Source organism: Crinia signifera, chromosome 2, assembly GCF_055691185.1.
Source record: "Crinia signifera chromosome 2, ASM5569118v1, whole genome shotgun sequence".
Classification (NCBI taxonomy): Eukaryota; Metazoa; Chordata; class Amphibia; order Anura; family Myobatrachidae; genus Crinia; species Crinia signifera.
Window position 1 is genome coordinate 248,786,117 of NC_139218.1, and position 27,983 is coordinate 248,814,099.

The 27,983-nt window shown below is 39.8% G+C and overlaps 1 protein-coding gene across 2 annotated transcripts in view; it reads right to left on the minus strand.

The window, feature by feature from the left end:
- Nucleotides 1-27,983, minus strand: part of ALCAM (activated leukocyte cell adhesion molecule) — a 107,000-nt gene that overhangs the window by 6,240 nt on the left and 72,777 nt on the right. Inside the window, exons 8-14 of one of the 2 annotated variants that reach the window (XM_083174234.1) lie at nt 27,372-27,501; nt 21,923-22,035; nt 19,997-20,129; nt 17,882-18,015; nt 16,685-16,817; nt 16,047-16,085; nt 15,430-15,535 (exon numbers count right to left, since the gene is read on the minus strand). In XM_083174234.1, the coding sequence (XP_083030360.1) occupies nt 15,430-15,535; nt 16,047-16,085; nt 16,685-16,817; nt 17,882-18,015; nt 19,997-20,129; nt 21,923-22,035; nt 27,372-27,501 (788 nt within the window). The remainder of the gene's footprint in view (nt 1-15,429; nt 15,536-16,046; nt 16,086-16,684; nt 16,818-17,881; nt 18,016-19,996; nt 20,130-21,922; nt 22,036-27,371; nt 27,502-27,983) is intronic. The other variant, XM_083174235.1, reaches the window with a different exon arrangement.

The following is a 27,983-nucleotide window of genomic DNA, read 5'->3' on the forward strand; positions in this document are numbered from 1 at the left end:
ACACTTTTTCAAGTAGAAACATGTTAAAAAGAGACCTGTATCACTTTTGGGTTCTTATGTAATCACTTAAGATGTCATTTGGGAAACATATGTATTACAATTACAACTAATAGAAGTCACCTTGAAATTCTGTGATCTTAATAAAAGCATTTGGCTTACAAAATTAAATTTCCTATGGCCAGTGAACTGCAAAGTGACTTGTAACATCCGTGTAATTTACAGTAGGGCATGCATTATACTATAAATCTCCCTAATGTGCTTGCCATATGCACCAGGCTTTCATCTCCTGAAGAACTACAGCTGTGGTATATTTGGAAGTTTTTTTTCTAGAGAGGTTAATGCCCAGTTAAAAAGAAAAAGAAGTAAAAAAGGCAGGCAGTGGGAAATGTATTAAAAAGTATTAAAGCTATCCATAAAATTGTCTAACCTGTACAATTTAAGGTTTTTGGCAGTTTAGACTAAAGATTGAAACACTGGAATATACTTCAGTGTCCTATACACATATCAAGATTACCGTAAATATTTGGATTCTTCAAACTTTGTTTGAAAACAAATATAAATTATAAGCTGTATTGCCGCTATTCAACTAGCCCCAAAGACACACTGGGTGCGAAAAATACTATTTTCCCCAAAATGTTTTTTTTTTTTTTACTAGAAACAGCCCCATTTTCGGATGGGTTACAGGGATTAATTGTATGGCCCGCAGCTACACAATTTAATACCAGCCTATGAGCGATTAATATTTACATAACATCCACACTAGCTGATATTTTGTATGCTTAAACAGTAAACAGGTTCTTCAAGTGTTATTTTTTAATTCATTGTTCTTATAGCTATACTTTTTCAATTATATTTCTAACAAGAGATTAGCATTGATTCAGTTTTAATATTTGAACAATAAAAGGATCATTTTTTTTATGAAAGCAGCTATTAGCAATTTTCATTACCGCAGCATCCAAGTGGCCATTTTTATTGGTCAAAAATACATTGTACTAGGGAAAAATCCCCAATCCCATATAATTTGCCCATCTAATGGGCTCTTATCACAAATAAGGCATTGTGTGCCACATACTACTGGTAAAAGCAAGTATCGGGGCTAAGGGATGCCAATAGTGCCCTAACAGTCTCCTCGACAATTTTGACTCCTACTTCAGAACTGATGCTGATTTTAGTTCTACCGGCTATACCCCTATTTATGCTGTATTTTATTAACAAACCCTGTACGTTACCTTGTCATTTGTTTTTTGTTTGCTATGTACGGCGCTGCGGACACTTTGTGGCGCCTTATAAATAAACTACTACTACTAACTTGTAAGCATGGGGAAGAAATATGGCTGAAGTGTCTTTGATCAGAGAATGATTGTAATTGCCAGATTATCTCAAAAACTGTTGATATCTTAAACTTCCTGCACAACATTAACTAGAGTTTACAGAGAACATTGTTAAAACCAAAATAACCAGTCAGTTGCACTGTGAAGAAATGCCATTTTAATGAGAGGTCAGAAGAGAATGGCTAGTTCTAGATGACAGGAAAGCGTGGCTCTCAAAATACCATGCATTACTACAGTGATGCAGAAAAGCATCTCTGAATTCATCAAACCTTCTCCACCCCTAAACATGACAAAAAAAACTCTTGTTCATCCTATCAGCAGTTGGCAGAAAAGCCATTATCCAGCAGTGGATACATGCTGTGGCTCCATCCCTGAAGATGGCAACTTCCAGATTACTTTTCTTGTTTACCATGGACAGGCTGGAGGCGTATACTTAAAAGGAATCTATGACTTCGGTCCTGCTCCAGTGTTGGGATAAATATATCCAGACTTTGCCTCAAAGGACTAAATTGGCCATCGAGACGTGCTTCAGCCCACTTCCTTCTTATTTTCTCTCCATTTTCTCTCCTGCTGGATCGGTGTGTGGATGGGTTGATGGCTTGGATTTAAGAGCGGTTGTTGTTCTTTGATTTACATTTTAGATTGTTACTGTGTTTCAGGTAACTCCTTTTCTTTTTTTTATTTTAATTGTATGTGTCTTTTACTCTAGATTTAAGTTGCTAGTTTCATTCAATTGACACTGGTTTTGGAAAACTTTTGAAAATTGTGGATTGATCCTCATTAATGCCTTCATATACTTTTCTGTCATTTATATCGGTCGTGTTTTAGGAGGATCAATAAAACATTTTGAAAAAAAAAAAAAAGACTGCTACCAGGTCCTGATTCACCATTAGGCCAATTTGGCTGCCTCCCAGAGCTCCAGGAATGAAGGGGGCACCTTGAAGGTGACTGCCGTGGAATAAAATTAGGGCCTAATTTGAATCCATGTTTGTTAGCAATCACCCATCCCAGAGTATTGGGGGTTGTAAAGCTCTTAAAGTTGAACCATTAATTTATGTACATTGGGCTAAAATGCCAGCTGGTCAGCCTAAAATCAAAGTCTCCATCACATGCCACAAGCATTAGATCCTGCATGCCAGTTGACTAATCTTTGTTAGATGCACATGACAGTATGACTGGTGAGTCCCGAGAGCCCATAAATATGTGTATAGTGGCATTACAAGAGGAGCTACATGTGTATTAGCCTACTGCACCTGGAACCTTTAATCTGACCCTCCCTGCTACACCAGCATACAAATTCAATGGGTTCAGCGTATATAAAAAAAAAAAAAAAAAAAAAGCTACAATGGGTACAGTCAAGGACAGCGCCACCACTAGGCAGCTTTAGGCAATTGCCTTTGGGTGCCGGCCACTGGATGGCGGCACTACAGGCTGCCGAAAAATTAATTTTTTATTATTTCCAAATCACCTCTGCTCATCAACTGAGCTCAGTGGATGGCTGTGGCAGGGTGTTAATTTCCCACAAGCCAATTTTTCAGTCCCCCGTAGGGAGGTGTTGGTCCTGTCCTCACTAATGACAGCCCCTCCTCTGGGTGCAGGGCCAGCCTCCACAGGATTGTTCCGTCCAGTAACAACACCTCACATAGCTGCTGCTGCCCAGTGCTCTGCACTAACACACTGGCCTGCAGCCCGCTCCCCTTTGTTTCTTGCACAAATAAAATTACACTTGTATTTCATGTGTTTATACAACATAAATGCAAGATACTTCAAGATACCTCATTGAAATATAAAAAAAATCTGAAATACAGAATAATCCATTATCCAAAATGCTTCTGGTCCCAGGCATTTTGATTAAGGGATACTCAACCTGTATGTAGTATTCAAATTGTAAACAAGAAGAAAAAAAAAAATCAACAGTTCTCCAAAAAACTTTCAATAAATGAAAAAGACATTGCTTGTTTGTTCCTAACCCTAGCCCGACCCCCTTTGAGTGCCAGCTCACATTTTTTATATAATTCAAATAGGTTATGTAAAAAATATTATATTTTCTATATAAGGTAAACATCACAGATCATTATGATGAATAAAAATGTTTGACAATGTTCACACCTATTTTGACAAATTCACTTGGAACTCAAAGGGTTAATAATATTAATAATAATAAAAAAAAAAATACATATTTCCAAGACCGTTCATCAATTTCCAAAGTAGTATGTGATGCCAGAATGTGGCATTTGCATTTACACGGCATATTATGGTGCATAAAATGAAGAGAGATAGTAAAATGCTTACTACAATATAACCTGCTTTAAAAATTTGCTACGGATGAAAAAATATGCAAAGACATCAATTTTTAGCTTACAGATGTCTGTTGATCCTTTTTAAAACCATACAGTACATAATATGTATAAATCTCATCTCAAGCTTACTAAAATGATCTTTCAAATGTGAATAAGAGATACTAAAAATGTTCAAAGTACTGCTATTTCAGGTGGAAAACACTATAATCTCTAACACGGGCAGCAATAATGACAGGTGCTACTTGCAGGAATATTTAAACATTAACAATTTTAACTACTACAGTGTACTGCATACCGTGTCTATTGAGCTTTTCTCAAATAAAACACACACACACACACATATAAATATTACATATTATAACTCTGTTAAGTATACTACAATTACTCAACATAATATGCATGTGTCTTATTGAAGTCTAAAGGGGGTATTTAATATTAATTCCGACTATCTGAACATTCCGACAGTTGGAATATTAAATGTTTCTGATTTCAAATCAACAGTCTGAATACAATCTTCCAACTGTCATAATACACATTTGTCAAAAATAGAGAATAAATGAACAGTGGCACCAGCGCTTCTATTTGGGGATACACTTACTTAGACCACAATCTTTCAGCTGCACCTGCTTTGAAGCTCAAGAACCCAACAATTTTAATATTTTGTCGAAAATGGCACACAGATTCGACAATCCAGTGTCAACAATTCAGACGTACTTCAATGCAGTCAGATATTTGACGATATTTCGGACTGTCAATAACATTGGCGGACATTGAATACCCCCCATGTCTGATATTTTCAAATGCAAATATCAGCCAGTGATTTCACATATATATGCTTATAAATGCCTTCTGGAAAAGAGAAGAACGAGATTGTCCCCAAGAGTACAATCTTGAGGGGTTGTACAATGGATTGTGCACACACAATCATGCAATGTGCGGTCCCACCAGTCGGAATGGTTGGTCCTATATTTAGACTTGCTGCACATCTGATCAGTTGTGATTGGGAGCAGATTGCATGTGCATATAACCGGCATCATTTGAGTGACAGTTTTCAGGCAGTTTAGATACATACAATTGATTGCGAGATGACTGGTCATATGCAGCAGCTGGATTGTACGATGGATTATGCGCACATTGTATGTCCAAAAACAAACAATTCATGATTGTTTCCAACTTTTCCTTCAACATCCTGGCAATTGTTGGTGGTTTTTGGACACACAATGTACTCACAATCCTACTAGGTTCAAAAGGATTGGAGTACCACAAAGTGTTTTTTTTATTTTTTTTTAAAGTTTACAGGTTGCCAGGAACTACCTGTCTGCTCACATCGGGCTGCACTACTTCATTATTAAATAGCCGAAATGCAGCAATCCTCTGAAAACTGGATAGGAAACTTCTGTGGTTCCCAACATCTTAACTGCCACGGGCCGCCCAGAAGTTGCACCTCTCTTCTCTGCTAGGCAGGGAGGAAGTGTCAAAGGACCCCGGTTGTATGAGCCATCTAATGAAAGCTTACATATACGTAAAAGCACATGCAATCTGCTCTCAATCCCAACTGATCTGATGTGCAGCATGTCAGATCAGAGGACCAGTCCTCCAACCCCCCCGGGGTCAGAATTGCACGATTGTGTGCACAATCTGTATACAATCCTTCGAGATTGTATGATTGGATGCAATGTCTTTTAGGTGTATGGGGCCTTTAGACTGCCGGGAAGTTGAAGGGACACAATCATGATTGTGAGCAGGTTGTTCTGATGTATAGCCAGCTTTATACACATCTTCTTCAGAATTAATCCAGGAAAATAAAGTCTACTAATACAGTAAACACTATTCAATATATATATATATATATATATATATATATATATATATATATATATATATATATATATATATATATATATATATATATATATATATATATATATATATATATATATGGACTTTGAAAGAGCAGTCAAATGGTATTCACCATTACAATAAAGTCAATGTACAGGTTGCAAAAATGCAAACCGAAGTTTACTAATCCTCTACATACAGAATTTTGCTAATGCTGCTGTTTGACCAGTAATTGCACTAGATGACTGCACTTAATATAAAATACAAAGCCAATCGCAAAACTGCACAAACATGCAATTATTTCCTTTTCTGAAAATATTTCCCCATTGGACACCATTCTGTGCTTTTCTCTAGACTTAGAACTCGCACCCACTTTGGAGGTATTTCGTTACTCATACAACCAAACAAAATTTCTCCTAGAGACCAAACTTTCTCTAGGTGCTCCTTTCTTAAATTTCTTGGACAACTCTAGCTACCCATTACTATCCCTCCAAAATAGATTCCCAAACCCTTGCAATTAAAGTCCAGGTTGTAAACATATCCATGCTTCAGTCAAGATGATGCATTTAAATCATACATGCACACTTTTGAAAACCAGAATACAAGAGATTAAAGCAGGATGTGCCACACAGTGCAGTCTAGGGGGTGTGTCATACTGTTCCCGAAGGGCAGAAATAGCGCCACATTTGGGTGTGTCTATGCTTTCTGTTGCAAGATATTTCTACCAGTAAGTAACAATATATCTTTCCATGATAAGACATGGTCTTATTTTTTTTTCAGTCCAAAAAACACCATAGAGCTTATGTTCGGGGTACAGCTTATTTTCGGGGTAGGGCTTACTGTGTGCTAAAGCACCTCAGTCCAGCTTTCATCCACATCATGCCCCTCAATCACTTTATACTTTAAGCACAACTGCCGCTTTACTTTAGTTTTCCTTCCTTTCCGCTCAGTCACTCCGCTCCCGTCTGTGTACAGACTCTGCACAGTCCTATATTTAAAACCAGGATTGGTGGAGTCAGGAAACTCTAATCTACAGAATCCTTGCAATGCTTACATGTATTCTATGGGCAGTATTCAATGCTCCCGATTCCCTTGAGGCGTTGAATAGGGGGAGAGGGAGAGCTGGCAGCGAATGCTCCAGCCCTCCAGAACGCTGCGAATCCTAAACAGGATTCACTGCACATATATCGATAGTTATCATTGAATACTGGCCTATGTATTTTAAGTTTACAAGCAGGATATAAAGCTTTTTTGCTAATAAATAACCAGTCTTGTTTTATATTGAGGGTTGCCCATGAATGTACTTTGGAGCAAAACAAACGGTCTTTAATAAAGAAATTCAAGTAAGGTGTGATAAGATTTTTAAACTAAAGATCACTAAGCCAATATCTAAGTTAACCCCTTCAGTGGTGGGTTTTTCTGGGGCAGGAGTACCTAAATAGGACAGGTTTTTCCTGTCCCAGAAAAATTGTCCACTGATGGGGTAGATGAGTCCCAGCGCTCCCCTCCCCTCCTGTGAAACCCCCCAGCCCCTCCACTCCAGCGGTCTTTAGCGGAGCTCCCCTGCCACTGCGGCCAATGGCAATCATAGCAGCACACTGACCGGCAGCAGGCACGGGGATGTTCGGGGCGACTCGGGAGGACTCGGGCGCCCGAACACCCGAATGATCCAGAGTTCCCCGAGCCGTGCCGAACATCCCAGAGCCTGCCGCCAGCTCTCCCTGCGGCGGCAGGGGAGCACTGGCGTATGATCGCCGAAACGAAGGTGGGGGGTTTACAACAGTGGAGGTGGGGAGGGAGCTGCCTGGTGGGGGTCGCTGGTGAGGTGATGTGCCAGTGGTGCACACCTGCAGGCACCACTGGTGCACACCTGTAGATTTGTGGCAAGGCCGGAAATTTTCCGTGACTGCCACTGAAGGGGTTAAACACATTAGTGTAACCACCCTAGGATAGTCAATTAAGCACACTGGGCACATTATTTGGCATTGTACTACACAACTCCAGTTCCCAGGCATTATTTCCAGTCAACGTATGGTATGTTAGACCGTACCATACATATTTCAAAAACCCTAACTTTGAACATGAATAGCCTAAGTTAAAACAGCAATTTCCATAATGTAACTTTTGTTCTCATAATTCTAGTCAACCACATCTAACATTTTTATTCATATTTCTGCACACGGAACAACTGAGAAGCCTTTTCTTTTCCCTGTAAGTTAATTTCTATGAATACATTTTTGTCTTTTGGCCATAATTTACTTCTACATAAAATTCTTTAGCATACCAACAAAATCCCATCAGTGAACGCAATAATAGCACAATGAATGGACATTTAGGATGCAAAAAAAAAATAAAAAATAAACGTATGCACCTTCACTTAACTTTGCACTGCGACATTGTGAAGCATAAGAAAGTTGCAATTTATGTCGGTTGGTACATTTATAGTCATTAATAAGCATCATTTCAGAATGCACAAGATTCCGCAGGGAAAAAAGCTTTTTGTGCGGTCAAGTGTTATTCTAATAAATGTATTTAAGTACATGGAAAACCAGTGATGTGGGTTTTAAAACTGTACCATGAGTAAGAACCTAGAGGACGAGTGCAAACATTCAAATCTCACACTTGTTCTAGAAAGTAAATCTCTTTTTTCAGGCATGATAGCCTCTGGGCCAACTTAAACCCTCTGCCAACAAACAAAAATAGGTCAAGGCAACAACAGATCTTATGCTTGAAGACATCAGCTCACACTAATTGGTAGTATATTTTGAAAACCCAATATATAGTGTATAAAGCTATGCATAGGAAACTTGAGTACATTAAAAACTCCTTGTAAATACAGAAACCCCCTGTGTGCTTCAGGCCAATAACACCATTCTAAGCTCTGTAATGGAGAGGAGTTTATATTACTTCTGGAATCAGGTTACACTATGGTTTATAACCTACGTAATTTGTACAATGGGCTCCAGTGACCATTCTAAGTATGCAGCAAATTCCAGATACCTTGATCTTTGAACATAAAATTAATTGCTCTCCAAATCATTTATCATACACTAGTCTGATGTGATGAACAGGCATCTGGAGGAATACATTTATAGCAAGACTGACAGTATATGGTATTAATAGGGAACATGTGTTCCGGTCATAACGGTGGAAACAAACTTGTGTGGCAGCAGCATAACTGTGTATAATCCAATAACCAAATTTTAAAACCATTGGTGAAGCCTAAAAAATATCCTTATCTGCATAATCCTTGTGCTGCCAACACTTTTTTGTAGGCGGTTCCTGATTATGACAAAGGGGAGGCTGATCTCATAAATGCCTCAATTATGGTCTCTCCCTGACAATCCATATATTTCCAGAGAAAATTGTTAGACTACACAGTTGATAGTCGTAAAAAAATATTTTTATCATTCTATTCATTAATAAAGTCAAAACTCTAGAATATACTGTACTATGACAGGTGAGGTTCTGCCACGCCTACCTTCCTGTAACTGCAGACAATTAACAATAAAGACAGAGGCCCAAATCACCATACTTTCATCAGTAATTTAAAGCAGACATATATATTTTTTGACATTTATAACCAGTATCACAGATCGTATATGAATCAGCCTAAGAACATACTGTAAATGAAATATCTGGGGTGTTTATGCAGTGTTTTCACCTCACTGCAGCAGGTTACAAAGTTAGGAGGCAGGCATTGCACAGCAACATTGACTGGCAACATGTCTTTGTTACAGAAATTAGTGGTGTGGAATGGTTAAAATAGGAGTATTGCCATTGGAGTCACAACAAAGCATCAGCTTTCTTACATGTACTGGATTCCATAAAGTACAATTTCTTAAGGATACCCACTTACTTTAGAATTTATTTAAACAACTGAAAATGCATATAGACCAGTTATATAAAGACGCAATATATGTTTCATTGTGTGTCAGTAACACAAAACATAAAATGCACATGCAATTGCTTATTTACAGAATCTTATTGAGCTAATAGGCTACAATTAAAGTCACCTCCGAAAGTGGGGAGATATGAAACTAATGTGCAATACAGAAATTTATGGTACAAGGACTTTTTTTTTAATTTCACTGGTGCTACATGTAGTTACAATACTTGCATTAGGAATGCGTCTTATTGTGTGTACACACTTGTACAATCTGCATGAGATCCAGATAAGATTTTGACTATATAGTCAAAATCTCATCTGGATCTCATGCAGAAAGTCTTGGCTGCAGATCTGCACAATATAGTCTAAAATGTATTCAGATAGTCTAAAATGTATGCAGATAGTCTAAATTGTATACATAGTCTAAATTCTATACATAGTCTAAATTGTACACAGTGTGTACACACCTTTACACATAGAACTGTATCATCAGTGTGTCATAACCTGAAGACATTAAAGGGGTATTTGATAATACTTTGTAACACAGCTGCAGAGGAATGTCAGTTTAGCACTGTGGGCCAGATGTATAAAGCCTTAACTAGTTATAAAGTGGAGAGATATAAAAAGATAAAGTACCAGCCAATCAGCTCCTAACTATAATTTCTCAAACAGATCCTGTAATGCCGCAGTTAGTAGCTGATTGGCTTATACTTTCTCTCTCTTTATCACTCCACTGTATCACTTGTTAAATCTTTATACATTTGGCCCAGTGTATTAAACCTTGATGACTTCATCTTGGTGCTTAATGGCACAGTACTTTAATACTTTGGTATCCGAACTTTGGGTTGCTATGCATTAGGTTGACCGCTAATTGTTGACCGCTAATTGTTGACACAAGCAAAACGCCAACATGAAAAAGTCAACATATGGATTTAATTTTTTTCTACATTTTTAGAACTTTTTCATACTTCACTGTACCCATTGAAAGTCCCCGTGCATGGCAAAGCGTGCCGAGTGCAGCAGGGGAGAGGGGCACCTGGCTTAAAGTACTGTAAGTGAAGCATGACATACGGTAATATTCGGGAGCCATGTGCTCAAATATACAAATTAACAACAAAAATGTGAAAACGCAAGCATACCATATCAGCATCATCCTTCTGCTTGTGTCAACCTTTCCCATGTCAGCCTTATGCAGGTCTACCTTTTGGGGTCCACCTAGACACTGTTCACTCAATGATGCACACACACACACACACACACACACACACACACACACACACACACTACATTTGACCACAGTAAGTCTTAAAATAAAAATATTTGGATAATTTAATAAAGAGAGGCTGGATCTAAAGGGGCTATGTTTACAGCACCACTATGGGCATTGTACAGAACATCTGTTCCAGAGGAGAGACCAGATAAATGGAGGCTGGTTTGCGCCTTGCCTTTCACTTAAAAGGACAAACAGTAAGAGGATGCATGTTATGTAGGTCCATGTGCGCATTGTATCTAAAGTAACATTAAGGGACAAAAAAAAAAAAAGTTTTGTATTATATTTATAACCTAAAAAAGGATTTATATTAAATGGAGCATTTCAGTTTACATTCAATCTGTTCATTTCCCCAAACTCTCTCAGCTCCAGTTATTTTTGCTACATAGAGCAAAGAATAAAAATGTAAACGGTGATCTAAAAAGCACACGGAACAATTTGTTTTATTATAGTGGTGAATCCATGCTACCTCTAAGCTAAACAATGAACTACACATTCTAAGAGTGCATGCTGACACAGGAAGGGTTCTGGCAGAAGTGTTATTAAAAGTCAAGAAGGTAATTGCTTTGAATCTAAGTAGGCTGCTGGCTTTGGCAAGATGCTGTTCTTATGACTGCTGCTATGTGATTCTTTTCATAGGCCCTCATCCATAACGTGAAAAAAGGATTTGATCTTTTACAGAAAATGCAGCAGGTGGTCTGTGAAAAAAGATGCTGCCTTATCAATAGGATTCCAGACCTAGTGAAATGTTAACACCGTCATGAAAAGTTAATAGTGATTTGGGGTGAGAACTGAAGCAAAGTGTAACACATTTAAGATAGAAATGTACATATTTTTGAAGACACGGTTTGATAAAAGACCAATGACACCAACATTATTAAATAGTGTACACACTACACAGTTCTGTAAGCCTGTATACTGTACCATTCCAACTCTATGTATAGAATGTACTCCAAAAACCATCATTCCCGATGTGGTGCATAGTATCACATCGCCTCACTGCAGGTGCATACCTGGCATTAGTAAGTGTTACAGACTGTTCAGTAATAACCAAGAACAGTTACCAGCCTAATATATCCATAACTGTTGACAACTCGACAATCTACCCTACCCTCCAAACTAGTTGCCTAGGGGTCATCCTCAACTCTGAACTGGCCTTTCTTCCCCACATTCAATCTGTCTCCAAATCGTGTTACATGCATCTAAAACACATATCCAAAATATCACCGTATCTCACACAAGACACTACTAAATCTCTTATCCATGCACTCGTTATATCCTGCATTGATTATTGCAATAGTCTCCTAACTGGTCTTCCCAAGAACAGACTCATGCCACTGCAATCCATTTTAAATGGTGCTGCAAAGCTGATCTCCCTTGCAAGACGCCCATCATCTGCTGATCCGCTATGCCAGTCCCTCCATTGGTTGCCTGTATCTTACTGTATTCAATATAAAACACTTCTACTCGCATATAAAGCTATTAACCATACTGCACCAGCATATATCTCTTTACTTATCACAAAACATCTCCCATCTTGGCCACTCCGCTCTACGCAAGATTTGCGTCTCTGTTCTGCACAGATCACCAGCTACCATTCACTATTACAGGATTTTCATCAGGCTGCTCCCATAGAATGCCCTTCCACGCACAACAAGACTCTCCACTAGCCTCCAAACTTTCAAGCGTTCTCTGAAAACTCACCTCTTCAGGCAAGCCTATCATATTTAAGTACCACAAGTATAACCCTCTGAGGCACTTATGTATTATTTAGCTTCCCTTCTGGACTTGTAACTTGGTGGGACTGCTACGCTATTACTGGTGCCTGTCATTGTGTTTCCCTCCTATATCCGTACAGATTGTAAGCTTGCAGCAGGGCCCTCCTACCTCCAAGTCTGTCTATTGTTAGCAAGTTTGTTTTATCACGGTCTACTATTGTAAAGCGCAACGGAATCTACTGCGCTATATAAAGAAAAAAAAAGTGGACTCAGCGCAAATTCACTATTACTTCTAATGTGTAGCTGCTAATTAAGGGGTACTCATCCCCTTAAATATAGAAAAAAAAACAAGAAAATAATGGAAGGCAGCGCTATTGAAAGTAATTATTTATTACTTTCAATAGCGCTGCCTTCCATTGTTTTCTTGTTTGCGCTATATAAGAAACTGTAAATAAATAAATAATAACTTTACAGTTGTGTGTTCATCTGGTCCAACACAGAATAGAAGCAGAGTTAAGGTAAAATCATGTGACAACTTGAAACCTTCTAGCTTTGGAAGGCTGTGATTTACAGCTGGAAAGTCTTCAAACGGATGAGATTTATGAATTACACACATGGCTACAATGTCAATTGTCTTTAGTGCATGACTGTGATGTCATTTTAGCCATTTTCCCAGTGAATGTGAGTGAATGAGCCCTGAGCGTAATTGACTAGGTTATGTCTAACCACAGGGAGTTGCAATAGCCATGCACAGATATAATAATAGTGGACTACAAGCTTCAAAATATATGAAAGAATGTACGGCTGCAAAACATTTCATCATTTATGTCACTGGTATACCCAGACAGAACATTATACAGGTAACCATAGAGCTCTGCAGATATCAGCTCTGGGACAGACCACAGAAATGGTCAACAGCCAGTGGCCAAGAACCTATTAATAAGTGAGAGCTTTGGCTCTTGCAGCACAGAGTTTAGTAGCCGTATCATCATCATTATCAGCTTCTCTAGTGCCCTTTAGTAAACAACTAGTAGAAACTAAAACAATACAAACAATGCCATTTAGTCTTGGCGGAAAACTTTTGCTAGACACATTAGTTAAAAGAAAGGCATTAATCATAGTCTCCAGGCAAACACATTTAGTAACCCATGCCAATGTACACTATAGAGATTAAGAGCCACTGTTTATACACAAAAGGTATTTGCACCACTAACCACACCCATTTGCTAAACATTCCTCTTAAGTCAAATGTTGATATAACAACGTAACGTTATAAAGCATGCAGTTTTTTTACTTTTGTTTAACTCACATCTTTGCAAAAATGTATATAATTTGTCACTTGCCTATCTGGATTTAAATAAATAAAAATGCACATATAGCTGAGCTGTAGATACAAGCCATAGCTAGTTACTGCTCTTCACACACATTTATACACACAAAGTATGAAAGATCCAGATTGTGCGAAACCATCCATAACATACAATACCTATTCTGCCTGCTACAGAATAGCTTCTTACCAATCACTTTTAGGGCTGAGCTATTGAGCCCTGGAACTGATGCTGTGCCTCCTAGTTCCTAACTAGAAAAAAGGACTCTAAAAAACGATCTTTCTTTTGCGGAGCTAAGTACTCATTGCAGTTTTTATTTAAAGCTTAAACAGCGTAATAAGCTTACTGTTTTTTATATTCACCCAAACTGCCCTCTGTTCCCCATACCCACCCCCTTCATCCCTATCTGTATTAATTGCATGTATATCTGTTTTTTTAGAAAAAATTCTATATATTTTGTGCAGAACTGTATATTAATTAAAAAAACTTTCTTTTAAATCAATTACTTCATACATGTACAAAATTATTGCATAAAAATTATCCATTGCATAAAATAGTCCAGTCAGGCGCTGGGTTTCTCACCATACCTTCCACAAACCTCTGTCCGATTTGCCAAGTCGGTTTTTAGAGAATCGGGCTGCCACTCTACCGACTTTATCGATATAAAAAAAGTCTAAAGTGGTTTCCAAAAAATTATACACCATACCTATATATGGGTGATTAAATGCGCCAGTGTCCTAGAGCTACATCCTACCATCTATCTATCTATATATCCATCCATCCTTTGGAAAGGACCAATAAATTAACATATTCAATACATTTTGCAGTGCCCTTTTAGAGCAACACCTGTATAAATATTTGTACTGGTCTATTACAGACTATCAACAGTATAGTCAGCCATAGTTTCTGCAATGAGTAATTTTCTTTACAACAGCTGCATTCCCATTTTATACATCAAACAGCAGTGATAGCGGATGTGCGATAAATCCTTTGTTTAACTTATACAAATCACCCAACCCAGCTACATTGTACACCTCATACAGACAAAGCACAAATCAAGTATGCACTCTGGCCCCTGGAGGTGCAATGTATATTTTGGAAGGAAGAAACACATAACAGGTTTACATACTGGCTGTCGGGCAGAGCTGTCCATTTAGTATACATGAAGGACATGTACGCAAACTCTTACCATTAGGATATGGCTACTGTTTACTTAAGGGCATAAATATTCAGACAGTGTAATTCCTATCTGATGACTTAAAGGTCTAGCAATCACTACAGAGGAAAAATAGATTCAAGGCATTTCATATACAAATATAGCTATAGGAGGGAGCTAGTAAGGCACTTACTCACCCAATGTAGGTCAGGTAATGCTAAATAGATCTAGTAAATGTAACATTTAAAACATGAAAAAAAAATTCCACAATGTTTAACAATCTTACATTTCAATAGTCATTATACAGTGCAGTCTATACTGACAGATCCAGAAGGATTAAAGTGCATACACACTGAGGGATTTTCCCCCTGCTCACTGATTTTTCACCACTGTGAACCGCTTTAGAAAGCTGTTCTGTCTGCTGGTAAAACCACAGACAAACTGCAGGAGTGCGCATCAAACGGCAAAGCTGAGCTGCTTTTAGCTCAAAATCTCCCAGTGTGTATGGGCCTTTACACTTCTTGCTCATATCTTGACATTGCACAAATGCATATGGAGATAAAAAATACCAATAAAATAAATGAAAATGTTCACCTACCCTGATTTCTTAATGTATATCCAATAAGCTAATCCAGCAACCAGTGCAGCTAGTAGAAGGCCGACGACAATTCCCACAATAAGTTTTGCATGGTCGTTACTGTCACCTAAAAAAGTAGTTATGGTAATAGAAAGAAATAGGATTGGAATAAAGCAAAGCCCATGACGGATATAATAAAAGTCAGCGGTTTACAAACACAGAGTGTAAACACACCAATCTGATAAATGGAAATGAGAAAACCTCTGAACTGCTCTGTAAATTTACCTTTCCCTTAAAAACATGAGATACAAGGATGACTTTGAGACTTGCTTCATATCATTCTCTCAGTGCAGACACATACTAATTGCATTTCTTCACGTACGTTGTCAAGTATTTAGTATGCAAAACAATATACACCACAACATCTACAGTCAGCCCCACCACTCTGCGTGTTCTTTTCACCTTCCCAAACAGAAGATCTGACTTACAAAGACGGTAACAGTAGCAGCCTGCTAAGAGTTAAAGTGCAGCAGAAAGATTGATCTCATCATTGATATTGTGCTGTGCAAAATCACCAAGAAACATAAAGGGAGTGCACCAAGAGGAAGCTGGAAAACGCCTTACTCTACTATACTTACCATCTCTATCATTAGGCTCAACTGGCTCTGGGCTCTTGACTGAAAGGCAAAATTGAGAGGTGAAATTAAAAAACTATTTCTGATGAAGTATGAAAGTCACCTTCACCATCATAAAGTGTGCTAATCTTCGTCAATAAAACCACTTATCCCTTTGTGCAAGTAAAACAATTGAACATGTTTCACTTTTTCACAACTGCTAAATCGAATATCCTTTGCAGAATCCTCCTCTACACTCAATGACAAGGTTAGTGCAGACAGAGGAGAAGTGCATAATGAGAATTCCCAATTCACAGCTAACACTTCATTTAGGCTGGAAATCGGCTTGCTAAGGTGGGAACTTCGTCTTTTTCTTTTAGTTATGAATTTCGGAGGCATTTGCTTTCTTTCTGCAACAATTTAACTGTAAGCTTTCATATGCACATTGTATTTGTCACCATTCCATTCATACACACAATACTATACAACGTGGACTATGGACTGAATTTATGGCAAAAGTACTGTACACTTAAAATATGATAGGAATTTGAATGATAAACAGATACGGATGACTGTTACAGATGAAAGCAAGATAACGCATTTTATTTGCCAACATGCTTGTAGATGCTTAAAATATCGGGGAGTTTGGAACCCGTACTTACTGGCGAAGATGTTTAGAGAAAAGGTTTCCTTCCCCAGTTTGTTTTCAGCGCTGCAGATTACGGTGACGTTCTCTTCTGGGGAAATGATGATTTTGGCAGAATATCTTCCATTACTTAATGTGGTCTCTTCAGTCTATAGAACGATAAATTTAATAAAAAGTGATTCACTGCTCTGAAAAGATTTTTTTTCAAACTGACCCAATATGCATCTGGTTACCGATATATCTATTTGTATTTTGTTACAATAAGCCTTTCAGGATTACTACATCGCTGGAGCAGCTATGACTTTTAATGCAGGCAGACATATGCATAAATGGAAAAAGGAGGGATATGATTGCGCTAAATTGATGGCAGAAAGAGGCTGAAGATAAATGTAAAAAAACACTTTTAATTAATACAATTGTAACACTAAAAATTGGCAAAAGTATGCATAAAACATATCATTAAAACGAACAGGTGTATGAAGGTAGCTGCGTCCAATAAATATGATCAGATATCACCTTATTGTGGACCCACAGTTCATAGTGGGGAGATGTGAAGTCCTCCAGACAAAGTAATGTCCCGTCCCTTACGTTGCTTCCTCCAAATTGATAACGGGGGTCCACAATAAGGTGATATCTGATCATATTTATTGGACGCAGCTACCTTCATACACCTGTTCTTTTTAATGATATGTTTTATGCATACTTTTGCTAATTTTTAGTGTTACAATTGTATTAATTAAAAGTGTTTTTTACATTTATCATCAGCCTCTTTCTGCCATCAATTTAGTGCAATCATATCCCTCCTTTTTCCATTGTTACATATAGGGACTGACAATCCCTTTTTTGATTGCTGCTGGCATAGTTTTGTAGACATATGCATAAGCCATTTAGAGCAATAGTATTCAAGCGGGGACCTTTGCTTCAAGTTTATGAAAACTGCTCTAATCTGCAATTAGCTACATTCATAAGGCAGCTTTTTGCTGCTCAATGGGTAGTAAAACAGACAGTTTATGTGCCACAAGGAAATGTTTCACCTTAAAAAAGGTCCATTGCCATGTGATTATACACGGCAATAATTACACCAAGTTTTAAAATATATTCAACTTAAACTATGGAATATTACAAATATATACTGCAACTTCACATCTGCAAGGTAAATCATTCATAAAGAATAGGTACAGTTGCCATACTGACTGATGGACAGATTACTTACTTTATTTAAGTACACTCCATTGCCCAAACTGAGGCACTGTACTTCAGGTTTTGGAAATCCATCTACCTCATAGAGGATTGTTTTTGACTTTCCATCAGAATTAGTTTTTTTGGACAGTTTAATCCGTGGCTTACCTTAAAGGGGCAAATAGAACTTTAAATTACAGAACCAAAAAACACATACATACATACATACATACATACATATACAAACACACACACACACAGCTAGCATAATAGGGTCCAATTTTTACAGCCAATCTTAATGGTCAATGTGCATGCCATCATTGGTTCACAGAATTTGATATTAGATATCTTGGCCCTTATTCCCATCTGATAGCAGTACAAATTTGTTCTCAAAATGGGCAAAACCATGTGCACTGCAGGTGGGGTAGATGTAACATGTATAGAGAGTCAGATAGTTATTTTATTTTTGTGCAGGGTAAATACTGGCTGATTTATTTTTACACTGCAATTTAGATTTCAGTTTCAACATACCCCACCCAAATGTAACTCTCTCTGCACAGGTTATATCTGCCCCACCTGCAGCGCACATGGTTTTTCCCATTTTGAGAACAAATTTGTACTGCGCTCAGATCGGAATAAGGGCCCTAGTCTGCCCATGTACACACACACACTTACATACTAAGGTTTATTCAACATTTATGTTTGGAGGCAATTCATCTACCAATATATTTTTGAATTGTGGGAGAAAACCCATTCGTGAGAAAATACAAAATAATGCTAACCATTACACTATGTGCATTCCATGTTTAATCATGATATAAAAGGAATTCCCACTTTTTACGAAGAGACATCTAAAGTACAAGATAATATCCGAACTCTCAATACTGGACATTGGGCCCGGTTAATATTTTAACTGCATGTGTGCCATTATGGTCTTGCAATGCAGTTATAAAGCAGATTTGCTCACAAAGTGACTAACCGTCACGGACCATTTGGGGTAATTAATGGGGTGTGGTGGTAAAAACGCTGATATGTTGTGACCGTTTTCAGGGTGTGCCTGAATCTACATTGGCTCCGGTCTCTCGACATGCTGCATGACCATAGGGCTACGAAGAACTTCCGTAATCAGTTGATCTGCAAGCAAAGCTGTATTTTTGTACAGAGCCATATGGACTTGCAAAGCCATCTGTAGGTGTCTCAGTACATTTCTGGGCAATGGCAGCATTAGCATATTTCTGCAGCAAATATGTACCAGTTCTGTAACTGTAAATGCCTCGGTGTACATCTCTGATTTATGCCTACTGTTATGTTCATGGACATGCTGTATCCATGCCCGGCGACAGGGGGGTCAACGGGGGACAGCCGTCCCAGGCCCCAATGACCTGTGGGCCCCAAGGCCCACCAGCCAACCGATCAGCCTTCCATCCAACCTGCCTTCCCCTCGCTAAAATGTCCTGCAGGGCCAGTCTTGGATCAGAAGCCTGCGTCCTGGTGCTGCTTGCTCAGCCTCTCTCCTCCCCCGAACACAGAGAAAAGGGGGCAGAGCTACACAGGACTTGAAGGGGTGGGGCTACATGTGACTCGAGTGACAAACCCCTGCTGTGCTGCATGAGCCTGGTTAAGAGGAAGAAAAGAAACTGCTGCCATTCCAGGGCCACCCACAATGTGAGATTGCACTCTGTGGGTATTTCTAATGTAAGTGCTTAGTGTGTGTATATGTAAAGTGTGTTAAGGTGCAGGATACAAGGGTAAGGATTAGGCTGCAGGGGTAGGGTGGGTTATGGAGCACGTCAATGTGAGAGCACAGGCCATGGGCTGAGGGACCGAGTCAGTGTGATAGAGCGCAGACCGCCGGGTGAGGGAGTGTGTCAGTGTGATAGAATACAGGGTAGGGAGTTCATTGTTGTGAAAGAACGCAGGGTAAGGGAGCGAATTGGTGTCACAGTGTAGAGCGCAGGCCGTGGGGTAAGTGTGATAGAGCCCAAGCCGTTGGGTGAGGGAGGGCGTCAGTGGGAAAGAATCCAGTTTATGTTCCAACAAAAGGGGGGTTGATGGCATTTAAGGGGCTGGGGGGCCCCCAGATATATCAGTGTATGGGGCCCCAAAAAGTCTGTTGCCGGCCCTGGCTGTATCCACAAGTGCTACTGACCTTCTACAGTAAGTCGGAGTGTCTTTTTTCTTCTTAGACCATCAACTTCCATAAGGCTGGTCTCACATTCATAAACACCGGAATCTCGATATTGTAGGTTTGTAAATGATGGTTGCATGAGAATTTTTTGGTTCTGTTAAAAACGAAATTAGAGATCATTATCTTTGATATGAAAAAGTGCTAAAGATAGCAATAAGAAAGTAGTAACAAGGACAACATATGGGCAACATAGTGATCAAGAGCCGCAACAGAAATAACAATCTATATTCACTACCAGACATATTCACTGGTTACCTGCATCACAAGTACATCAATCTTTCAGTAGGTTAAAAAAAAAATTGCAAAAATGCTGGGAGCACATACAAACTCCACATAAGTGGCTCTGATAGGACTCAGGCCTATGAACCTCAATTCTGTGAGTTTGCCCTGCACTTACCACGTGTGTGTGTGTGTGTGTGTGTGTGTGTGTGTCTTGACAAAGGCCCAGAACGAGTCATTCTCTGGGATCTTTGTTTTTGTATTTATTTATTAACAGTTTCTTAGGTACTTATGTAGTATCTGGACGCCCGATTTTTTGATTGTATGCCTTAACTTAAGGCATACAATCAGATGCGATGCGATCGACCCGATTTTCCATAGGATTCATTGTAAAAATGGTCTTGTTCATTTCCCTACTATCCAAGTGGGCATGGAGTTGGATATAAACCTGTGGCGAGCAAAGCGAGCCACTGAGCCCGAAGCGTGGCGAGCGCAGCGAGCCCCGCGACGGGAAGCAGATTATTTAAAATGTATTCCATGTCACCAAAATAATCTGCTGCGCTCGCCACGCTTCGGGCTCGGTGGCTCGCTTCGCTCGCCACAGGTTTATATCCTACTCCATGCCCACTTGGATAGTAGGGAAATGAACAAGACCATTTTTACAATGAATCCTATGGAAAATCGGGTCGATCGCATCGCATCGCATCTGATTGTATGCCTTAAGTTAAGGCATACAATCAAAAAATCGGGCGTCCAGATACTACATAAGTTCCGTTTCTTATATATTCATATTACACAGCGCTTTACAGAATATAGTTGAACACTCACATCAGTCCCTGCCCCAGTGGAGCTTACAATCTATATTCCCTACCACATGTACACGCACACACAGACATTCTAGGGTTAATTTGTTGGGAGCCAATTAGCCTACCAGTATATTTTTGGATTTGTGGGAGGAAACCGGAGCACCCAGAGGAAACCCACGCAAACACGGGGAGAATATACAAACTCCACACAATTAAATCCATGGTGGGAATCAAACCCACCTCAGTGCTGTGAGGCAGCAATGCTAACCATTACACCATCTGTACTGCCCAAATTAAGCATGTTCTATTATTATTTGATATAGCCATATAAAAAGGTAAACATTACAGGTCATTATGATGATTAAAGAAGTTTGCTTGCCAATTTTCACACCTATTTTGACAAATTCACTTGGCACCCAAAGGGTTAAATATCTTGCAAACCCTGTCAGTCTATGTACTCATGTGCTTCATTCTGTCTGTCAAGTCCTTTAGTCTGTGAACTCTGACCTGTCTATGCATGTGCAGTCAGACATGAGATGAACACCCTCTTGTTTCTTGTACAGCCGGGTAATTACATTAACTATTATATAAGGGAATCTGTTTAGTTAGGCATGCATTAAGAGATTTAGGACTGTACTGTAGGTAAAAAGGTTACATATCATATAAACAATCACCAACAATATAACTGTTGTTGGAGACAGCTCCATAAACCATATTTTGCCAGTTATATTGTGTACAGTTAGCACAATAAGACTTTTGTTATTTTGTACATTCATGTAAAGGTCAATGCGGCAGATGATCAGTGTGTGCAAATTCAGGATATGATAGATCTAGGATGAGGGAAGATTGAACAAAAACTTACTTTCATCCACGTAACAGAGACATTTTTACTAGCAGAAGGAATGCATGAAACAGAAAGACTGTCTCCAATTTGTTTGGTAACATCTCCACTAGGTGTCAAGGACAAATCCAAATCTGAAAGACATGACCAAAGTAAAAAACAGTGTCAAGAATAGACTTTTACATTTTAACAAGCACTGCTTAGTAGGTAGCAGTTTCTATTATGGCCAAAACAAAATGTACCCCAAATTTTTTTTTTTTAAAGAATGAATAATACCTTATTATATAATCAAAACTTCTGAAGCAATATTCTTGAACACTTACATACATTTTTATTTTTTAAATGTTGCATTTTATAATCCTATGAGGTGAGGTCATCAGATCATTTCTTGTTATATTTATTTACAGTTTCTTATATAGCGCAGTAGATTCAGTTGCGCTTTATAATTGTAGACCGTGATGGAACAAACTGGGTAACAACAGACAGACTTGGAGGAAGGAGGGCCCTGTTGCAAGCTTACAATCTATAGGGACATAGGAAGGAAACACAAAGACAGGCACCAGTAATAGCATAGCAGTCCCACCAAGTTGCAAGTCCAGAAAGAGAGCTATATAATACCCCTTTTACACCAAAACGCCGGGTCGCACCCGGCTTTTTTAGACCCAGGTGCGACCCGGCGTTTAGTGCAATTTACACCGGACAGCCCGACCCGCACCCCCTCCTCCCGTCCCGGTGCTTGGAGATGACAGGATGATGTCATCTCCAAGCGCCAATCACCGCCGCCGCCGGACCGGAACGCTGCTGGGGGCAGCCCAGCACTAAGGTAAGCTGCTGGGCTGCCCCCAGTCACCGCGCGCACCCCCCCGCCGTCGCACAGGAGGTGAATGGATGCCGCACACAGGCATCCGTTCACCTCCCTTCCCCATCGCCGCTGCTGTCTGCAGGGTATAGCAGACAGCAGCGCCGGCTGTCAGTGTCAGGCTGACAACCTGCGGATGCTGCGGTCCGCAGGTTGGACGTTCCCCATTCATCCGACCCGGCATTCCCATTTACACCGCCCTCTACCCAGGTCCTAGCCGTGTTCTACCCAGGTCAGGACCTGGGTAGAAGTCCCGTGTAAAGGGACACGGCGTTAGGGATTTACACCGCCGAAGATCCGGGTCTGATCCGCCGCTGACCCGGATTTATCGGCGGTGTAAAAGGGGTATAATACATAAGTGCTTTAGAGGGTTATGCGAGTGGAACTTAAATATGATAGGCTTGTATAACAGAGCATTGACAATTTTATACAGTTACTATTAGAAATATCTAAAAATATTCAATTTGTTTTTGAAAACCTGTGATTAGCTATGCCACTTTTAGGATTTTCGACTTTAAATGTAGAATATCATATCATCCAACATGAACCCTTCCATGAGGTACCAAATGCTCTGATACTGGGCTTCACACTTATTTTATGATTGCCAACAGCTGTGTTAAATGCCCAATTCAGGTGACTAATTGAAACTTAAGAGGAGAATTAATATGATGCCCCTCCCAATAATGTATAAGTATAGCAATTCTAAAATTCTAATAGTATAGCCATTACAGTCCTTTACAGATTTTGAGGATATCCGTGCTTGAGAGCAGGGGACTTAAAATACCTAAAACAATTTTACTTAACCATATGGATTTAAATATATGAAGCATTGATATTCCGAAAACATGAGGACACTTTGAATATCCCACATTGAAAAATTGATATGTATAATTAGGCAAACAATCTGCACTTTTCTCTGTTTTTTAGGGCTAATGGGGTTTACCATATTCAAATGGAGGGCCATATTTTTTGCCAAGTTAAAAATTAGTAAGCAGTGAAAAACACCAGGATTGGGGAAGAAGAGCCATTGGGGCAAATGTATTTAAATGTATTAAACCTGTTGCAGGGCATGCTGGGATGTGTAGTTTAACAACAGCTGGAGGGCCAAAGAGCGCCCCATCCCTGCATAAGGGAAGATGCAGAGGCAATGAAATAAATGCAAACATGTGTCTTTAAATATACAAGATAAGGGTAGCAACTGTACACCTGCAGCTGCTGTGGAACTACAAATCCCAGCATAGCCTGCCACATTTTTGCTGTCAGGGCATGCTAAAAAACTGGCATGGCTTGCTTTAATGTATAGTTCTAAAACAGCTGGAATGCCACAGGTTGCCTGCCTCTGTACTACACCACTAGAATACTTGGGCACAAAACTGTAGCAAACAAAGAAAGATGCTGGACGTGATGGGTCTGATTATTAGGCAAACAAGTCCAAATGCCCTAAAAGTTCTGTGAAATAACTGCAAACACTGCACGTATTATAGATAGCAATTGCCCAATTGCCATAGCATCCCTATGCACACAAAGTTTAAGAGAACAGTGATTGATCTGCCCATTGTCAGATCAAAACTTTCCCTCAATAAGGTACTTCTGCTCTATCGCTTGTGAGTGTCATGGATGTGTTAATTCATGGCATGCGGGCAGAGATGGGATGCCTGCTTCAGATGGAAGATTTGCATCCAGCATGCTGTAGGGGTAAACCTATACTAATGATGACAGCTGGAGACAAACACCCATGGCCAGCCAGCCTATTGAAAGAAGATGGGTGGATACTCTGTCTAGACTGGTGATACCCAAAATGAGCATAAGGTAGCAACAAGTGGAATTCGAATGGCTGACAGAGCATGTTACGCCATATCAGGTGTCAACATTGACAGCAAAAATTTAGATAAACTAATTTTGACCTCTTGCATCAACTTTGTGCATATCAACCTATTGATGGTTAACCTAGACCAGTGGTCTCCAACCTTTTTTGGGTCGGGAGCTACTCGCGACAAAATAAACCACCCGAAGAGCTACTAAAGTAAAAAATGTTAAAAAATCTGCATAATATAAAAAAAAACACACTGCAATGCCCCAGACATAATATGGCACACACTGTAATGTCCAATATGTCACAAACATACCTCCCAACACTGGAGGCAGAGGAGAAGAGACAGCTACGCGTGCCGAAGGCACGCGCCAAAAATTAGAGGGTTCAGCTACTACCGTGGAACTCCTGCGAGGCTACATCCCCCATTTTTTCCGCTATGGGGGCATGGTCAGCTCTCTAAGAGCTGTAGCCACATGGGGTGCGGCCATGGAAAATGGGGGTGTGATACACATATGCCCTCAATAGTGCAGTGCCAGATACACATGACCCCAATAGTGCAGTCCGTGATACCCATTATAAATATGCCCCGCACCGTGATGCTCCATTATACAAATGCCCCACACCGTGATGCACCATTATACATATGCCACACACCGTGATGCACCATTATACATATGCCACACACCGTGATGCTCCATTATACATATGCCACACCGTGATACTCCATTATACATATGCCACACCGTGATGCTCCATTATACATATGCCACAATGTGAAGCTCCATTATACAAATGTCCCACAGTGTGATGCTCCATTATACATATGCCACACCGTGATGCTCCATTATACATATGCCACACACCTTGATGCTCCATTATACATATGCCACACCGTGATGCTCCATTATACATATACCGCACACCGTGATGCTCCATTATACATATGCCACACCGTGATGCTCCATTAATCATATGCCCCACACCGTGATGCTCCATTATACATATGCCACAATGTGAAGCTCCATTATACATATGCCACACACACAATGCCCATTATACATATGACACACACCGTGATGCTCCATTATGCATATGCCACAATGTGAAGCTCCATTATACAAATGCCCCACAGTGTGATGCCCATTACACATATGCCACACACCTTGATGCTCATTAATTAATAATCATCAAGGTATCTGGGGCATATGCCACACATGATGCCCATTATACAAATGCCCCACAGCGTGAAGCTCATTATTAATGAGCATCAAGTGTGTGGCATCGTGTGTGGCATATGCACCACACACCTTGATGATTATTAATTAATGAGTATCAAGGTGTGGGGCATATGTTTAATGGGCATTATTTGTGTGGCATATGTTTAATGACTCATTAAACATATGCCATACACATGATGCCCATTATACCTGTGGCGTCGATAAGTGCGGCAACCCGTGGACAAACAGTGTGCGGTGACGGGCGGGAACTCACTCAGGTCCGTGCGCTGCTGGGGAAACCTCTCCCTTCGCTCCCGGGCTGTCAGTCACTCCAGGGTCCCTCTCTGCAGTCTGTCGCCCCGGTACGCCGCCATGTTACCGCATACATACCAACACAGCCAATGAGTGGCAGGAGGACTCCGCCCACGCGTGCTCCTGCTGTGCTAGATGCCGCGAGGCGCATGCTGCTGCTGCGCCCGTGCCGCTTGATGGCGCTTAGAGGCGGCCGCACTTACCCTGCCCAGTCGCCGCCATTACACGAGCGGCAGCGGGGACTGGAGTCCCCGAGCTACTCTAAAACACCCGGCGAGCTACCCGTCGCTCGCGAGCGACGGGTTGGCGAACGCTGACCTAGACATTGTGCGTGAGCTATAGCACAAATGTAAAAAGCAGACAGCCACTATCACACGAAAAAGCCGATCCGTAGTCAGCCATTAAACCTCTGGAGCGGTTAGAAAAAGTCAACCCAATATAGCCTTTTATTAAATAATACAAGTGATTAAATGAACTGAAATATAAAATGACAATGTAAAGCTGAAGTAGTAATGAGAATGCACCAACAACTGCCATTCAGAGCAGAAACAGGATACACCGTTTGATGGCATTAAGGATGAAAGGCCGAGAGATTTGAGCTAAACAACTGCATTACTGTGACAGCAAGATCTTCAAGTAAATGATGTGCGACAACAGCATATATATATTTTTTATATTCTCTGGTTTGCAGTTCTGAGTATCTCATTTAAATTTGAACTTACACACTTCTATATCACAGTATCATTGGTATCACTTTTCGTTATTTGTTTAGTTTCACGGCAGCCAATATATTGGTCGATCCGGTTTTTTACCTGTTCATAACCCAACTATCCACTATGCATGGAGTTGATTTTATATAGCGTGGCGAGCGCAGCGAGCCCGAAGCGTGGCAAGCCCCGCGAGGGGGCGCAGATTACTGCGCTCGCCACACTATGTAAAATCAACTCCATGTGTAGTGGATAGTGGGGTTATTAACAGGTAAAAAAAATCGGATAATCCGATATATCAGCCGCCTTGAAACTAAACAAGTACCCTCTTCTCTTTTATTTGTTTTATTCCCCCCCAAAAAACAAAGTAAAATGTGAAAAATTATAAAAAAATAATAATAATTTCCACAGTTCCAGTGCAAATAAAACAAATGTTATCCCATGTAAATGAAAATCATGCTACATCATGTATCATAATTTGTATTGCTCAAGATCCGGAAAGAGGAGTGTTTAAGATAAGACAGAAAAGAAATATATTTAAGGTGAACTTAAACCTACTTACAATGCACAGTTACCATTGTTGAAGCGATCATTATTTTGTTTATCAATGAGCATTTGTAATCCCCTGTTGCATTCCTTTTTATGTCAGTTATATGGTAGGCACTTGAACTAAGTAACCCTTCATCCTGACCCTGTAAGCAAAGAAAATAACTGTAGAAACACGTTGTAAATTATGACTATAACATACCATAATGTACAAAGAAATTAATTGTTTAATACTACAAAACATGTTTCATTCAGTTGAATATAAATCTAGTAAGATGTGCGTAAGAGAACTTGAGGTTTGGGGGGCAAAGAATAATGGATTTATCTTCAGAGATTTAGAAGGCTGTTTATATTTATTTATGGTGCCCATACACAGTGAGATTTTTCCCGTGCATTGCATCAAATCGTAAGCGATGCGATTAGAAGACACTTTAAAAGTACCTTTTGTACTGTGCAATGAGATGCCCGCGGGAGCGCGCATCGCATGGTGCAATTGCATTGTGTATGGGCACCTTTAGTCTTAATTAAAATGATACTTGAAAGCCAAGAAAAAGATGGATTTGTTGAAAAATATGTCCGTCAAAACTACAGAATACATATGTTTTTGGAAAGTAGAACTTTTATACAG